At 48.8% G+C, this 17,724-nt stretch overlaps 1 protein-coding gene across 1 annotated transcript; it reads right to left on the bottom strand.

The window, feature by feature from the left end:
* Positions 1–5,264: 5,264 nt before the first annotated feature.
* LOC104129695 (cytochrome b5 type B) lies at positions 5,265–14,350 on the bottom strand. The gene is made up of 5 exons (XM_035898036.1): positions 14,345–14,350; positions 9,475–9,603; positions 8,884–8,910; positions 6,998–7,029; positions 5,265–5,932 (listed from the first exon to the last, which is right to left on the bottom strand). The coding sequence occupies exons 1-5, from the start codon at positions 14,348–14,350 to the stop codon at positions 5,842–5,844; spliced, it is 285 nt and encodes a 94-aa protein (XP_035753929.1). The 3' UTR covers positions 5,265–5,841.
* Positions 14,351–17,724: the final 3,374 nt, after the last annotated feature.

Here is a 17,724-nt window from a genome sequence, read left to right as displayed (position 1 = left end):
CACACCGGGAATTTGGCCCCGAGATAACAATCCTGCTCCTGCAAGAAGCCACGCAGGCGCTGCGGACCCAGCAGCCAGGACCCGTCCGGAGGCACGGAGAGCGGCCAGGACCCTCCTCCCCGTTCCAGTGCCATCTGCACCCAGAGCTGTTTCCCCTCCGCAGCAGCAGTGCTGGGCCAGCGACGCTGTGCGGGGCGGCACATCCCGGCAGGAAAGCTCCCCGGTTGGGCATGTTTTCCAAACTGCTCCACTGCGAGTGCCACGACTCGCTCCCAAGCACCGGCATGAAGCGTTCCTGGAAAAGGAGCGGTGTTCTGGGCAGCATTTAACGCAACGGTGGTGCTGTCCCCCTCCGAGATCACAAATTGCACTCGCGTTTTCCCTCCTCTTTCTCCCTTCCCCAGTGCCCCATTTCAGCTGGAAACAAAGCCACTCCTGCGGACGGGTTTCCTCTCCGGAGCGCTGGGTACGGCTTGGAGGCCGGCACAGGATGGTATTTATGCTAAATATGCTTCGAATCAAGAGAGAAGGGAGGTGAGATGCTGCCCATGAATACGACGAGAATGGGGCGACTGGGACGTGAAGACGGCACGGCGCTGCAGCAGCTGCTGGGGACGGGGTTGGGAGGATGGAGACGGACCAAGCACGGCCTTTGGGGCTTTTTAAAGCACCTCCTTCTGCAGCTCATGCTTCTTTCGAGGAAGTATCAAAAAGTACTCTTAAATGTAAAAATAGCCTGTGGAGAGGAAAAGAAATACACCACTCCTTGGAGGGTTACTGGTTGGGAGCAATTAAAAGGTGGCTAGCTCGCTTCGTTAGAAGTCGAGAGGGGACGGTGCGGGCAGACCAACACCCGATGATCGTTGTGTCACCTCCTCCTTCATCGCAGGCGCTGGGGCGACGTTCCTCCTCTCTGAACTATCTCAGCGTTCCCCACACCAGCCCAGGGCAATCTACAACTGGATACAGAGCCAAGGCTGAGATGTGGGGCGAACGAGAGGCGCCGGAGCATTTGGTCTCCCCTCATTTTTTACCATCTCTGTCTTGGACACCCTGCAAATTCTCCTCGATGTTTGGAGAAGCAAGACTGTGCTCAGCATTGACCCCGCAGTACTAGGAAGTGGATTTAGATGTAGTTCAGAAGTCTTCTCTTCATTTCTGTGGATTTTGGATCCAATTCCTCTTGATCGAAGATAAATAAAGCTTACAGTGGAACAGCGCTTGCCAAGAAAATAATTCACAACTTTCCTTCGTATTGCGAATTGGTTTTTCCTTTCCTACAAGCACACCGAGGACGTCCTGTGGCCACAGCCCACTGTCAACACCCAGGACCCTCGCGAGGGACGATGCACAGTGGGTTTCGTGCATTATCCTGCACCAGTTACAAAGTGCTCCCCCCCCCACCAAAACCTCCACTTCCAACTCAGTTCGTGGCCTTTTTTCCCTACGTGATTCCACCTAAAGGCCAGGACCAAACCTGGCGGTTCCCATAGGCTCCTCCTTGCCCTTTTATCAAGGCAGCGGCCGCTGGTTACCTGCCTTGCTGCTCTCTTGCTCCCTCCCAGGATGGTCTGACCGGGCGCCCCTTCCCCGAGGCTGCTGCAACTACCATGAGAGCCGGAATTTGGCAAATGTTTAGGAGCCAGATTCCGCCGACAGCTGCGGGAGTGGGATGTCACAGTCTTTTTCAAGAGGACACATAAATAAGAGATGTATTTCGCGGTCGCCATCTCATCTTTCCATTGAGAACAACCCTCCTACCAGCTCTTCTTGCGGTGAAGCCTCCCTGCTCCCGTGCCTGACGGAGCGTAAGCGAGCTTTGGTGGCACAGGGCGATGCTCTGCCCGCAGAGCTCACGCAGCAGGCAGGGACGGCACCAACGTCACCGTCGCACGCTTTACGGCTGCTCCTCTGGCAAAACTTGCACCCGTGGTTTCCTTGCCGCTTGCTCGTGGCTCTTCCCAAGAGGTAACCAGAACTGACCGGGATTACAAAGGGAGCCCTCTCAGCTCCCCTGCTGCGATTACTAAAAGTCCCCTTATAATTGCAGCGTGAAAGACTGCACAGAATCAACAGCCGCTGGAGCAAGAGCAGACGTCCTTGGAACTGGAAAAGCAAGACAGCGCTTGGCAATGTACAAACATCAGCTGGCCACAGGGATCTTCACTGCAAAAAAGCAGGCATAGAACAGAAGGGGAACGATTGCACAACGCTTGATAACCGCGGGCTTAATAACGATCCACACGGAGGTCACCACAGACTGAATTCTGCAGAAAACCCCATCCACCCCCCAAAACTGAGCTGCATCGCCTGCACAGGGCGTATCCACGAGCTGCTGCGTTCCCCACACGCTGCAAGAACAACCATTACCGTGCCTGGCTGCGGTGCTGCCCATCGTCCCGGGCACAGGCTCAGCTTTAACTGGCGCCGTCTAAAAGATTCTTCCTCTGCTGATGGGAAGACAAACCCCGTGGCTGCCATAGCTCAGAATTTCCTCAGCTTTAGCTAATAATCAGTTTTAAACAATTGCCACGACCAAATTTTCCCTGCTCCCGCTGCGCCGCATCTACCCATTGTCCTTTCCCAGGATCCAAGTTCCCGCTCCGGGTACCTTTCCCGGCCGCAGCGCTGTCAGTGCCGGTTTTCCCCCCATAGACATTGGCAGAGCAGGGGGGGTTGTTCCGGGAAACAGCGAGCAGCTGCTGAAACGCCCCCCCCCGCCCCAGCTCCTCCTGCCCCTTTAGAATTCCCACTGAGGTGCAGTGGAGATCCTGTGCCTCAAACGCAGGCGGTGGGAGCTCGTCAGGTTTGTAAAATAAACCAGGCACTGGATATTCAAGCCCCATAGAAGAGGCGGCCACCCAAGCCGGCAGTCGAGCAGCGCCCTTGCCCAGGGACGCACTAACGAACCGTTCTGCACCTCTTGCAGGAGAGGGCCGGGCACGCGCTTGCCGTACGCCTTTATTGAACAGGGCAAACGCACAACCCAGCACGTCTCGCTGGGCGGATGCTCTCCAGGTACCAGGAACAGCGCTCCATGGGCTGGGAGCCCTGCCCAGCCACCCCCTGGCCACCTCCCCCCCCGGGGCAGCAGCCGAGGCCCCCAGGTCCGACCTTGGGGGCACAGAGAGCTCTCTCTGCATCTCATTCCCTCGCTGTTCCTTCCCTTTATCAGCCCATTTCAGCAAAACTGGGACCGCGCTCAGACCTCCTACCCATCCTCCACAAACCATCAGCCCAATTAACAGTTACATCCCGCTTTGCCAAGGAATTTGGGTTCGTGGAGAGGCCGAAGAGACCAGCACAGTTCTCCCGGCGTTCCCAGGGCGGCCCCACCACGGTCACGTTAACCGTGGAAGCTGCCTCCGTGCTCGTGTTCACAGTTCTTCGCTCAGCTCCTCTCCCAGAGCACCTGAAAACAGCAAAGCGCGCGCACCCAGCTCTAATTTCACCAAGAGCGTTTTTTCGCCAGGTGAAAGCTGAGACAGCGCGCCTGCATCGCACGGGGGACCTGGCAACAGCCATTCGCCGTGCGAGAAGTTCAGTGTAAGGACAAAGATTTGGAATTGCCTTTTTTGATCCTCAAATGAACTGGGGAAACAAGCTTTGGTAACGCCTCCTTTCTACTGAGGGGCTTCACACCTGTGGGAGCCAGTGTTCAGCACCCCAGAAGAGAAGAAAGGAATGAGAAGGGGTGGGCTGGCCCCCAGCCCCTCGCCAGAGGAAGCCATGGGCAGGGGAGCTCAGCGCCGGGAGAGCAGCGGGCTCACCCCATCGCGTCCCTGTCGCCCTTCCAACCAGCCCCAGCGCCAGCACGGAGCGAACCACGGGAAGGATCCGCAGGACGACAGACCAGTGAAACCAATACCTGTGCTGGGGGCGCTGTGCTAAGTCTGTCATTCATGGAGAAGTGGGAAGACTTTGATGTGGTTCTGCAAACGCACCTCGAGATCTTTGAGGGAGCCGGCAGGCAGGCAGAGAAGGGGCAGCCGTCTGGCACAGGCTGCTTGGGTTTCCACGAGGCGTTGGAGAAGGCTCGTCGCAGCTCTCGGAAGCCCTGGAACACGACTGGCGGCCCCCGACGGGCAGGGAACCGGTCAGAAGGAAACAGCAGCCATAACAGAAAGGCTCCGTAACGAACGGGAATTAACAGGCAGTTTTCCCAACGGCAAATAGCAATGGGTAAACAGCAGCGGGACAAGATCTGGTGACGGCAAAAAGATATCTAGAGACACCAAAATGCAACTGAACGTCGAGAGTGCCAGGAAAAAGCAATGCCTGTGGAGAAAACAGAGGCATTCCCACTGTCACGCCGGGCACTGACATAGCCCCTTTCCTCAGGCTAACCCGAGGCTCCTGGAATGGAACCAGCCGAGTTCCGTAGAGGGCCCCGCGCTTCCCTGAACTCACCTGACCCATACGGTGGCACGTCAGCCAACACATCCCTTCTTTAAGCTTTAAAGCCTTCTGTTGCTAGAGAAGCCACTACCAACCTCAGGGAACTGTTCTCGTTGCTAACGACTTGGTGGTAAACGCGTGAGAAAGCGCCCATTCCCCCTTCGAACTGCTCTGGCCTTTTTTCAGACCACCGTCCTCTAGACCACAAAGCCCTTTGATAACGTTTCTATTCCAGGTGCAAGCACCTCCACTCTACCGTTTTGTAACCTTCCCTTCGAGAAGCCAGACTGGGCCCAAGCACCGCTGAAGGGTATCGGACACCAGAACACGAGCTCCCTTTGTTTAGCAGATCCCAAAGCCACGGACCAACATGCTGGAAGAGCCGGCAAGATTCGTGCCTCAACGCATGACGCACACCGTGCGTTGCCTCTGCGCTGCTGGAGGCTGATGACGCGATACACAAAAACAGAGGAAGACAGAAATACCCTCCTCTGTTCCAAGACAAAACCAGCAGGATGCACAAATCCAAAATGGATTTCTTTTCCCTTTTCATTTAGGGAGAAGAGACTGGATTTATTTGGTCCCCCCCCCATCTGGTACACATTCACAGTAAGAACAAGTTTTGTTTCCAACACACGTGTTGGATCGAGAGCTCGGGGAGAAAGAAAAACCCGCATTTTGAGAAGCCACATGTCAGTTCCCATTTCTGGCACTGTCGCACGCAGCACAAAAGCACCCAAACACACCAGGATTCACGGTATAAATTGTTTCACAGAATATACATTTCAAAGGGACAAGTACCAATATTACAAAATGAACAGAATCGCTTTTAAAATACTTGTATTTGTTTAACCGTTAAAAACAGACACGTACAGAAAGAGGTAGCAAACGCTAACAATTTCCTGCTGCTCCCATTAGTGTTGCCTGCATGCACTGGGAAAGTTACCGCGGAACCGAAGCTCCGGACGTCTTTTCTGGAAAGGACTGTAGACAACTTGCAGTTTATTTCTGACAATGCTACGGGAAGGACTGAGGCAAACCCACAGGCTCACTAGCAGCTGTTCCACGTTGTCTGGCTTAACAAAAAGGCATTGAAAGAAAAAGGTGGTCTGTGGTTCACTTCAGAGAGCAAGAGAGAGCGAGAGAGCAAGCGCACGAGCACGCACATGTGAGGGAGACCGCACACAAACCTAAGAGAATACCGGGGAGTTGCACTTGCCCTGCCACGGCAAGAGGAAAGCACAACAGGTCCGTGGGTCCCAGAGTTAGGAGAGACAGAGTTTGCCATTAGCTTGGTCCCATGGGTATCAACATCACTCGACAGACTCAAAGCTAAAAGCAAGGCAGAAAGAGTTTAAGGGAAGCAGAACTCCATGTGTCACGTGCATGCACTCTCTCTCGCGCCCTCTCCTTCGGGCTTTCTGAGGTCCCAGCAAGGTCAGTTCAAGAGGTTCTCCCATCCAACATGTAATAGCGATACATTAAACCTAAGACCAGTGCTCCGAAGATGGGGATTAGCCATGTTGTCCAGAAACTATGGGGAGAAAAAACAAAACAAAACCAAACACAGACAACACAAACCAGAAGAAAGAATCAGGTTAATAATTCATTCAAGATGTTAATCACTTATTACACATCTGTTTTCATCCAGGGAACTCTCGGGACCCGTCTCCCATCAGCTCACAGACCAACCGCCGAGCCTCGGCTCACGGGGCTGGGCAGCTCCAGCAGTCCCCGTGCTCAGAGCTCTGCCCAGCCCCTGCGAGAGGCCCCTACGCCTGCAAGGGTGGCTTGGTGGCTTATAAAATAGCAGCTGAAGCGCTGAAGTTTCCAGCCTGGCACATACAGAAACCAATTTGGGGTTTTTGTTGTTGGGTTGCTTTTTTTCTTTTTTCCTTAAATAAGTCAGACTGTAATTTGTGCTATACAAACAGCTGAGTTGACTCAAGGATGGAAATTGCTACAGCTATCCCACAATAAATCTTCCTTGCTCATAAAGCAGAGGCCACAGGCTCACCTTCAGCAGCCTCTTCAGCCAAAAAGTTCTGCATCAGCTACAAAAGACCAAGGCCCTGTTCTGGCTGTGAGCACTCAGTGATTTTTCAACTGAACGGGGCTGGTCATGGTAAAGATCCTCCAAAAAAATGCACATGACTGGTGCTGCATCACCCTGTGGCCCACAGCAACCACCCAAATAATCCCCGTAGTGCAAAGGGACTGCAGCCCCAGCCGTGCAACGTGAGCACGTGGGCCAGAGGATTCAAACTGCAAAACACCAGGATGCCCGTTCTGCCCGGCGTGGAGCCAGGGACTTCGTGTGTCTCCACATCCAACCCGAGAGGTGCACACCCTGGCCGCTCACTCGCTCCGCTGCAGTTTGGCAACTGATTTTGGACTCTCTGCTTGCTGGAAGGACACTGCAGTAATATCCCCAGGGTTTTTTTTTCCCTGCCCATTAAGAGTTAATACGCAGTTCTACGGACACTGCAGTAATATCCCCAGGGTTTTTTTTTTTCCTGCCCATTAACAGTTAATACGCAGTTCTATAGAGACTCCTAACCCCTCAACTCCTTACTCTAATTTTAAGAGGATACTATACCTTGCTTGGCCTGAGGATGTCATACTTGGGTCCTGAAGGAGAAGAGAGGGAGTTAGCAGGGGAAAAAAAGAAACATTAAACATGTACTAATAAGACTACAAGACTGAACATGTGATTACAGATACAGAGGAAAAATAACCCTCCCCTCTTCTCCCAAACACCCTCTGTCACAAGTGCGGATGTTCCTGGGGATGTTTGCCCTCATCCTCACCTCCACATTCTTTCCATCAGTCCAATCCCTCCTGCCCAGTCCTCAACTTCGCACTGGAACTTGCACCCTTCTCAAAAACAGGTCTTGCTCATTACCTCGCAAACCAGGCTGTTCGGCTTGCCTGCTATGGGCGGTAGCCGGCACCCTGATACGGATACACTGCGATGCCTTCTCCAAACCCCTGCCCGGGTCCCCATGTGCTACCCTGCTGCCTGACCACCAAAGCGTACAACCACAATGTTCTCTGTAACTCTTCCCTTGCACGCAATCTGCTTCCAAACGTTTATACTCCTCCTTTCGTAAAACTCTGAGAATTTAAATACTTTTTCTTAGGCTTTCATCAGCTCTACAGCCTCCTCCTCGATGGCTGTTGCTGCTCTCCAGTTTTTCATCAATACCTACCAGCCGAAAGTCACCTTCTCTGCCCATCCTAAGCAGAATTATCTCCATTTCCTGAGAGTCGTAGTGCTTGCTTTTCTGCCATAATATGTTCAGTGGCTGCTAAACATTGACACCTCTCTGTGGGGAGCTACCTCCAAGCTGCGTCACAAGAGTATACGTGTACAACTTTTTTTTTTTTGTGGTTCACCCCTATTTATTTTTACATTTTTGACTTCTCTCTCTTGCTGCTCTTTTTAAGTTATACTCGGGCCTGCTTTTGAAACAGATGTTGTACACTGGAGAAAGACCTCAGCTGTACGTAACTCACTGGACTTTCTCCTCAGAAGAGAAAAATATTTGAAAAAAAAAACAAAAACGTAACTCATATCCAAGGAAGCTACTCAGATTACTGCTTACTTCCACGCACGTCTTAGGTGTGTGATTCTGTTTATGAAACGGAGTTGAACCAAACAATAAATTTTAAGGTGAATATATACATAATCCTGCAGTCCTGTGTTACAACCAAGCGTAGGCTTTACCCAGCCTGAGTTAATTCTTTCTATGGCTGACTACCGGACGCAAACGCTCCCAAAGGCTTTGGTCGCCGCCCTCTCTGTTGACAGTTTCCTCCTTGATTCCTGCTACTCTGCGAGTGGCCCCGCTTTGAACAACATCTAATGAAAGCGTTGTTGAAGGCAGAGCTGTGCCTGGTCCAAGCCTTCAAGCCAAGCGAGAAGAGAAGCCAGCTGCAAGGCGTGTGTTTACCTCTCAGATGGGATTCTATTTATTACCCTTTCCCTCTCCCCATCCATTTCAAAGGCATTTTTGCAACACTGTGCCCTGTTCTAACCCAGGAGTACCTGGGTTTTAAGCAACACCAATGATTACCGGGGCAGTTAACAGAGAATTCTTGTTTTACAGCCAACCCCACGGTGGCTGTGCCCGTCTCCTGGCTTGAGTGTAACAACACTAACAGTTCAGTGGTCAGGACATAGTGAGCAATGCAAAAAGGCTCAAGGTGTGGAAATAACATTGCTGATGTCAGGGAGAGGGGGCACAAAAAACCACTTCCAATTTCACACTAAGGTGACTGCTGAGCTTCAGAACAAAAACAAGGTATAATTTGCTTGGAGGATTTATTCATTACTGTAGTTTGTGTAAACATAAAGCCACAAGGTCCACAGGGGGAAAAAAAAAAAAAAAGGCGAACGACAACCTCTGTGTTCATTTTGTGAGCATAATATCATTTCCACAGCATTAATTAAAATGGAAAAGTAAAATGCTAATAGCTTACCTTAGAACCTTCTTTTTTACGATCATGCTGTCAAGAGGGAAAAAAAAAAAAGAAAAATAAGAAAAAAAGATAAGCACTGACTTCAAAAGAAACCTGCAGCCTTTGAGGGAATTGTTCTGTACAGTTCTCATCACAGGGGTAATTGCCTGGACTCGGTTTTCAAAGGAGTTGGTCCTTCAGCACCCAAAGGCCCCGTCTTTGTAGCAGGGAGGAAGTCGGTGTTTGTGCTGTGCCCCTGTGATCTCTCACCCTCCTGAACTCTAAATCACAAGGAGAGGGGAAGTTATGGTACCACCAGCAAAGGAGGGGACCGATTAGATTAGCTTCTTTGAGTGCCACTGATTTAACTGCAGTGAGAAATCTGTTCTGAGTGGTGGAAAGAGAAGACCAATTTAGTTTTGTTTCCTCAACAGACATCCTCTTTCCTCAACAGAAATCCTGGACAACAGAGACTGCCTAAAAGCTTTAACTACCTATTTTGCAAGACACATCCTGGTGTATGTGTTTAGTGGGTTACACAAAGGACAGTCACACTTTTACACAGTCCCATCCTGTGTTTGAAAGAGGCTGTTGCAGCCAGCTGGTCCTTACCGGATGGATCTCCCCTATGTAGTACTGCTTGAGCATCTCCCTGGCATCTGTGGAATGCCCCACATCTTCAAAGCTCTCTGTGGCATCTCTACCAGCTTGTTCGAGCAAAACCTCTTCTCCACCTGGATGCTGGAAGAGAAGACTTCAGGTGAGCAAAGGGCTAGATGCAAAAAAGGTACCAGGAGAGTCAGCAGCCTTCCTTCCAACCTCTTCCGTTCATCACAGATGTCTCAAACCAACATAATGAATAAAATCTTCCAAAGATTCAGTTGTCCAACCTCTCCTTCAGGAATTCACAGAGAACCATGTGTGCTGCATAGCCTAGAAAATACCTTGCATAAAAAAACAACCTTCCAAAGAAACAAATCCCCATGATACACAGGGAAACACAGTGTTGTCCCCCACAGCCAAGCTATCCCTTCTGCGATTCTGTAACAGATTTGGGCAAGATAGTAATACAAAGGGAAGGATAGCCTCATGTAGCTTTTCACAGGCTTTGCTGCATAAATCAGACTCCCCTGCTTGCAGAGGAGCCTCTCCTGCATGATTTTCTCAAGAACATTCCTAGGGCAACTCAACTGCAGGTGAAGCACAAGACAACACTGCCTTTACCGACACCAGTGGAGGAAAGGATATTCTACTTCAGACACTACAAAAAAATAGTAATATTTGGCTGACAGCCTCTCTCTGCACATAGCCGTGCAATGAGGAATGGAGAACAGGGGAGAAATGCATCATGTTTTCTAGTGGCATAAGAAGCTATGACTCCAGTATTGTTGCAGCTACACTAACCTCAATCACACAACCACTCAACGACCAGGGAAGAGGAAAAAAAAAAATAAAAAAGTGTCCTAAAAAATTATACTGTTTGACATCATATACTGATTTCAGAGACTCAGAAGTTACCACAACAAAAGTACCAAATCCACAGGACGCTCCACAACGACCCTGGCGTTTCTGTTGGTGGCAGACGGTCACGGACAACTGTCAGACCAAGCGGTCTGAACTGACAAAAAACCCTGGTGCAATTCTGTTTTCCTTGACGGGCTGGGCTCTTCTGTAGCACTGTCAATACCATAATTCCAGGAACAGACTGGCAATGGAAAGCGCTAACCACAAAGCCAGCAAAGTACAATCTCTTTACAGTGCGAGTGTGAACAAATAGTTCAGTTTAAACTATCAGCTAATCCAGTTAAACCAATAAAGTGGTCAGGCTTCTGTGTGCAGACACAGGGACTAACCCAGTTTTCCAGAATGCCAGGCAACGCACGCTAAATGCGCTGGTTGAGAAGATGAGACTTGTTCACTGCTACCTGGAATGTCTCCCACAGCTACGAGCCTGGAACTGGAGAAGAGATGTTGGACTAAATTTCAGAGCAAAGGATTAACCCATTTTTCTCTGCAATATCCTTTTCCTTCCCACAACACAGAGCAGTTGTCATTGCCCCTCTTCCTTCAGATTGTCTGTTTTTGCTGCCAAAAGCCTAAATAGTCGCGCTTGGCTATCGCACCTCATACCAGACATACTCGGTACGGACACAAAAACAGTCCAGTTGTTTACTCCAGTGAGTTGCTGCAGCCAATTCTGCAATCCTCATATCAGAGCCCTTTATTCTGAATAAATCCCTTTATTGTCCAGGTATGTAACAAAATCAACGTGGAGCTTTCTCAGCAGCCATGAAGGGCAAAGTCTGCAGTCCTAGGACAGAGTTTGGTTAGCAGTCAGTTATTAGATTGCCTTAGCTGTAAAACCAAGCGAGGCTCCGCTCTGCTTGTTCCCTCCGTGCCTGGCTGCAGGTCTTGCTGCCGTTTCTCCCCCACTAGCCCTCATGCTCACTTGATCTCAGCGGCAGGCAGATCAGGGACTGCCCTAGCAGAAAACCCACCCTACAAAAAAAAAGAAAAGGAAGTGATTATCTGCTGGGGTAGCTGTGAACGAGCTCACTGCAGAGCTGGATGCATGTCTCTGTTCATGCAAGGGAGTTAACGGGAACACAGGCTGCAGCGAGACCACCCTTTAGATCATTTCTGCACCCCTTAGATCACCCTCTTGGACGTGGCTGCCGTGGTAGGATGCTGTATATTTATGCATATTACTCTGAACGACTGTCCAATTTTCAGCTATTTTATAAGTATGCTTGAAGAGACCCACAGAAATTGGGGGATGAAAAGCTGGCCATTTGCTTTAAGCCTTCTAGAAGAACTTAGGGATGTCTCGGCACAAATCTCTTTTCAGATGGAAAAATATCAGAACTGAATTTTAAGAGGATAACCTTGCTTCCCTAATCATCCACCCTAAAAGGGCAGACAAAAACCTGCAGTAGCGGGGAACGTGCAGTGGATATTGGCTGTCAGTGGCATCCAGTCTTTGCATATACAAGAAACATGAACGGTAACGTTTACTCCTCTTAACCATCTTTGGGTTTGAAGCCTTTCTATGCACTTGCTAAATCCACGACTAAGAAAAAGAATTGTTTATTCATGCACATCTGTCCTTCATTGCAACCACCAATCCAAAAGAAAAAACTTCAAAACATTTTGGCATATCATATTTCTGAAAGGACTCCCTAGTCTAGACGACCACAACTGCAGCCAGACAATTCCTACCTTGTCGCACCCGAGCGAACGCAAAACCAGACTATTTATACAGGAAATCATTTACTCTGCCACAAAACTTCTCAAAGCTACAGCTCCTGCAGGAAAACACGAAAACTGGAAGTGTTGCAAACTGTTTAAAAAAAAAAATAAATGTACTTCCAGAGGAAACAATGGCTGAAAAATGTTTGAAAAGAAACAGACAAAAGCAAACAAGAACAAGAGAGGTGGCCAAGTGCCAGTCCTCAGAAGTTTTCCTCAACAACAGTAACAGAACTGGAACCTCCTTGTCACTGGAGCCTTCAGCATACACAATAAATAAAGTACACATTGAGAGCAATGTTAATAGTCTTTCAAAACTGGTTGTGGGAGGATATGACCAACGCCGCTGAGCAGAGAAAACAGTTTTACAGGGAGAACCCTGACATTTGGAAGTGAAAGGACAAGAGCCACCACCAGTCTAAGGCACCCTCCAGTGTCCCTGGAGAAGGGAGACCAGCGGGCTCTTGCCACAGTCAGGAGATTCTGGGGGGGGAAACCCAAGACTTCCTCACGCCCCGCAGTACTCACGGCTACAGCAGGTGCTCTCACAAGCATCATTTCAGCATGATCTTTGAACTGAGTTCTCCAAACTGGGTCCAGAGAAGAACAGCAGAAGCAGGGAGTTGTACAACCCCATATTCACTCCGAGCTCACTTTAAATGTCACCGACGCTCTAAGGTAGCAAGCAAAGAAAGTTTGCCCTTGATGACTCAATGCCTAATTAGCAGCTCACATTCTGTGTTCTGAACACAGCTCATCTTCTGTGTTCAGCCAGCAAGGTTGTATTTATCCATGAGAGCTCAGAAGATGCTCTATCTGGGTAGCCTTCAGAAGGGATATGGAGCAAGCAAAAATCAGCAGCAAGTCAGAACCGTAGGCACGCAGCAAAGGCTTCTGAGCGCGCAACATGGAAACTGACTGCAGAAGGCAAGAGCCTGGAGTTGCCTTTTCGTAAGCTCCAAGAGCCTGTCTGCATACACTCAGCTGGCAACTACCATTACAGACCCACTGTAACTACAAATGAGCTCAGAAGCAACACTAAGCTCTATGACTAATTAGATTGCTGGATCAGGCAAGATGCAAGATCATCAGGTTGAGGGGGGATGCAAAAGCTTTCACTCCTAGCCCCCCATATTAGAGAAATAAGCCAGGAAAGGTTTATTACTGTGCAATAATAATGCGCCAGTACCATAGAGGCCAGGAAACAAGGACAAGCAGCCACCCAGACAAATGGTGTTTGTCAACCACGCATCCTTCAAAGCTTGTCTTAAGACACGGAACAGGTTTCCCCAAAAACACCTCTGCAAAGCTGGAGCAAGCCAGCATGAGCAAAATCAGATCTCTGATATTCCTCCCTCACAGAGTTCTGGTTTCAGATATGCCAGAGTACGCAGCAGTTAAATGCAGAAAGACCAAGGGTATGCAATACTGGTTTCTTACAGCTGGTGCAGTAAGGAGGTAGGAATCTGAAAACTCACTGCTTCTTTGGTGTAAGCAACCACCTGACACTCCCCTCCTCTTTCATCTCGGTGGTAACATTCTTAACGAGCAGCTCTTCCAAGCACAGACCCTACCTTAGCTATCGACTTGCCTGGAAAGAGCGTAACTTCTGTTAGAACCATATAATTTTAGAGAAGCCATCAGTAGTAGAGTATTTCCTTCTTTTGAAACACTTTGAAGAACATTGTATTCGAAACTGACTGACCAATTTGGGTTAGAGTTGTCACAACCCGGGCTCATTCCGCTTGGAAAATGGTTCAAACAGATTTCAAGTCACACTTACCATGGGTATCGGAAGCAGCAGCGCACGCCAAGACACAAAGCTGTGGTGGCTGCTGTGTCTTGTGGAGTCAGATAACAGACAGAAGGGCACACTGAAGAAACACATGTCTCCAAACTCTTCTAGCCATGTGTAAAAATGGAGATAAGCCACATGCCTCTATCAGAAGAACGCTTGTGGAAATAAGTCTATTACGGATTGCACACAAGTTAAAAGCCACAGATTTTAATACCAGTGTAGTGAGGGCGTAAGTACGAGCAGTACCAGACCTCAGAGAGCCTGTCAGGGAGGTACCTCTGCCTTCCTCCGCTTCCTCACTCATCGTTCACACCTACCTGAGCCCTTTTTGCTCTAGCCACAGTCTACACTTGTTTTCCCAGACTACTGCAACCAGGAGTAATAATATGTATTCCAGTGGTCCAGTTACCATGATTTGGGAGAAAATTATCCTACCGCCATAAGGCTATCTCAGATTTCAAATAATCACATTTCATTTCAGGCACTTAGAGGCTTTCTGAAGCACAAGAGATTGCAGTCGCTCAGAAACATCTGTGAAATTCCGGCTGCCGTCTTTGCACATCTCCTGCGTTTTCTTCACGTTCTTAGAATTCAGTAGACTTTTGTATGTGATAAATGTCTTAACTGTTGCTCCCATTACACAGCAGTAACATCAAGTAAATTGGGAGTTTAAACTGCTCTATGCTTCAAACAACGTACCGATTTTGAGTTGGCCAGCTAATGTCTGACCTGCTGTACCTAGTTTGCAGGAATCCTGAAGCAAAATTCGACAATCTTTTAACAGTGAGGCTTCTTCGAGATTACGCAAACACTCCAAGGTAATGCTCCAGTGGAATTCAGCAATCCTGTGCAAATAATCTGTGACCAAAGGCCAGAAAAGGCAACAATTAGACACGGCTTCAGTGACTTCACAGGATCCCGGGGAAGTATACCCACTGAAACCCTGATAGCTGCAGGTACACCAACCCAGAGCTCTAAAGCAGAACAGTTTATCAGACAACTGTAACTTTTACAGAAGACAAACACTCCTGGTTCTGATCAGCTGCACATTGTTCCCCTGTCACTCGACTGATTACAGTGGGGTAACAGATATAAAGTGTATTTTTGCCAATAAATTAGGCCTTGATTTACGTTTCCAAGTCTCGCTATGTCAGTGAGGGGTGTGCATAGCAGAGCCTTGCATCAGCCATGCTGGCACAGTTAAAACAGCAGCTTCATTATTCTTCCTTTCCCTAGTCCAAGTAGACATTTTTCATGTCAGAAAAACACAAATGGGATAAAGGGCTTGGAAAGAGCAATGTGAAATATCACCTCAAGGAAACATTCAGAGCGCTGCTAAGCCTGGCTTACTGGGGGTGTGTGTGTGTGCTGTAAAGCTTTTTTCTGGTCTCACTTACAATACTGAAGGTGTCCCAGGGAGCACGTCCCAGGTGCTATCTTACACAGAGAATGCTGAGATGAAGACTGTGACCACCACGCAGCATCCACGCTCTGAAACACCACATCATTCACACCAAGGTAGGTATCTTGAAAACATTTGTCTAACTCTTAAGTCTGAAAAGTGATAAGCAGCAACTATAATTGGAACACGGAGGCAAGAGTAAGACAAGCCACGCGGTTTCCACGAGTAGTGTCCCAACCTCCAGCCAGTTTTGGCTCTTCCTAAACGTACAGTGTTTTGTTATTTAGAAACCAGCAGTGAATTGCTTTTCCACGTTTCTGCTCAGTCTTCCCTTGAAACTAATTAACCTTCTTGCATCCACAACAACCTTTGGCAAGGAGTTCCACTGGTCTACTCCCTGTTGCATGAAGATGACACCATTTGTCCATTTTGTACCTGGCTCCAGCCAGGTTCTTTGATGCCCCCTGGTTCCTGTACCAGACTTCTACATGGGCAAACACGAAAGAGTTCAGAAACTAGTGGAGTAACAAACGTTCTTCAAAATACACCCACCAGCCAGCTCGTTTCCTTTGATCAGCAGAGGTAGCTGGGCCCACAGCTTTGTACTCTGCTGCACTCTCAGGAATCTGACAGATGCCAGATGACAGGATTGGCCTGGTGCCGAGGAACCCAAACACCGGAGGGGGCGTGCATGTTGAAGGAGGCAGTCAGCTGCTCAAAAAAGCCTCACGTACCAGCTAGAAAACTCCTGGTCTTGTGAACTGACCCTGGAACAGGAATCTGAGTACCTTAATTCTGCTCATAGCTCCACCATTTAACAGCTTCCCGAGTTAGAGTCACACTCAATGCGACTGTCTTCTCCTCCCCACCCCAACGATAAGCTCTTTACAGTTTGCATCTTGTAGATATGTATGCAACTAAACACGCAACTGGTCCTTCACCTCAGCTGGATCTGCAAGCTCTCCTGCAAAGCAAACAGCTGAGCATAAGCTGATAGTTCTTCATGTCACTGCTGCTCTGTCACACCAAACTGCTGTGCTTCCCCCAGGCACCATCCCACCATTCCACATACTTTCCTTTCCAGCGGACCAGGTGCCTAGAGTCTCTCTCAAGCCTCAAAGACCCAAGAACAGCAGCTGCTCAGCAGGCTGCTTTTCACACCCCGCACCCAACACAGAGGCATCTGTAAACAGCACTGGACTACCAAGAGTAGACACCAGTAAGCAAAGGAGTGAGCAGCCAGGATCCATTTGCGGTCCTGTGAAAGTAAGATTTTTTCATTATAAAAGCTATAAACAGCGTAGAACTGGCTATGGCAAAGGCCAGCTCAAGCCACTGTAGTAAAAGACACTCCTTAATTTGTTCACTGAATACCTTAGGGGCTCTCTTCAACATTGCGGGGAAGACTCAAAGGGCAAGTCAGATTCTGAATGAAGCGTTACGATGCTGGATCCAATGAAAAAAAAAAAATCAATTATGTCCAACTTTATAAATAAATACTGAAAGCTACACGGAAAGCCACTACTGCCAGCTGTCAGGCCACTGTAAAAAAAAAAAAAAGCTGCCAGGTTATCATTCTCTGCTCCTATCTGATAAGCCTCTACACCTCCCTGAAGTAGCTTTGTCATTATATGTTTGTCTACATAGCAGACATGCTTTAATCAGATACGCCTGGAGAAAAATCACAGCTTAATTTAGACAAGCAAAACCAGCAAGCAGCAACATGCGCATTTTCAACCAAGTGCTTTTCTTTTACAGCTCATTCAGACTAACTTCTGTACATGACCCTGTAGATGCTACAGAGGGTTTGGCACTAAGCTGGAATAAAAGCCCTTTGAAATTTTGCTACTACTTCTTCCCGCTCTATTTTCAGCTCCAAACACTAATAGTACTGCTCTCAACCTTCTCAAAAACAGAAGTCAAAAGCATGGAGTCTAGAAGCAATTTTTGTCCCCACATCCAAGAGAATTGGGGATTACGCAGCAGAGACCACATTGCTTCCAAATCACTCATCAGATGCTCACCTACTGAATCACCATTACTTTCTCCTTTAAGTTCTGGCGTGTCCTTGGAGACATCAAATTTAAACTACCGATCTTTACCCTACAAGACCAGAAGTGAAGTAACGTGGCTTAAGGAGAGCTGCACCTCCCATGTGAGGCATGCCTGAACAGATTTCCTATGAAAACAGAAGTTGACTCAAACGAGTAGAAGCACAACCCCTGCACTTGGCCGGCCATTGCCAACACAACCTGCCATCACTCTCCCAGTTCTTGCAGGCATCTTTGAGCAGGGGCAGGAGCTGTCCTGAGCGTATAAACCGCACACCAGTGGGTCTCCTGGGGCCCCTCCTCGGGGCTTGGGGACCCCTCCTTCGGGCAGTGCTGGGCCGCTGAGGCCCCAAGCCTGTGGC

The sequence above is a fragment of the Egretta garzetta genome, unplaced genomic scaffold (genome assembly GCF_000687185.1).
Source record: "Egretta garzetta isolate BGI_Z169 unplaced genomic scaffold, ASM68718v1 scaffold67, whole genome shotgun sequence".
Classification (NCBI taxonomy): Eukaryota; Metazoa; Chordata; class Aves; order Pelecaniformes; family Ardeidae; genus Egretta; species Egretta garzetta.
The sequence above is the reverse complement of the archived record's forward strand: the minus strand, read 5'-3'. Positions and strand labels throughout refer to the sequence as shown.

Excerpts from the sequence above, each read along its gene's own strand:
- LOC104129695 (XM_035898036.1), bottom strand. Across the intron at positions 8,911-9,474 it reads ACATAGGGGAGATCCATCCG|CATGATCGTAAAAAAGAAGG; the intron begins GTAAGGACCAGC and ends CCCTCTTGACAG. Across the intron at positions 7,030-8,883 it reads GTAAAAAAGAAGGTTCTAAG|GACCCAAGTATGACATCCTC; the intron begins GTAAGCTATTAG and ends CTTCTCCTTCAG.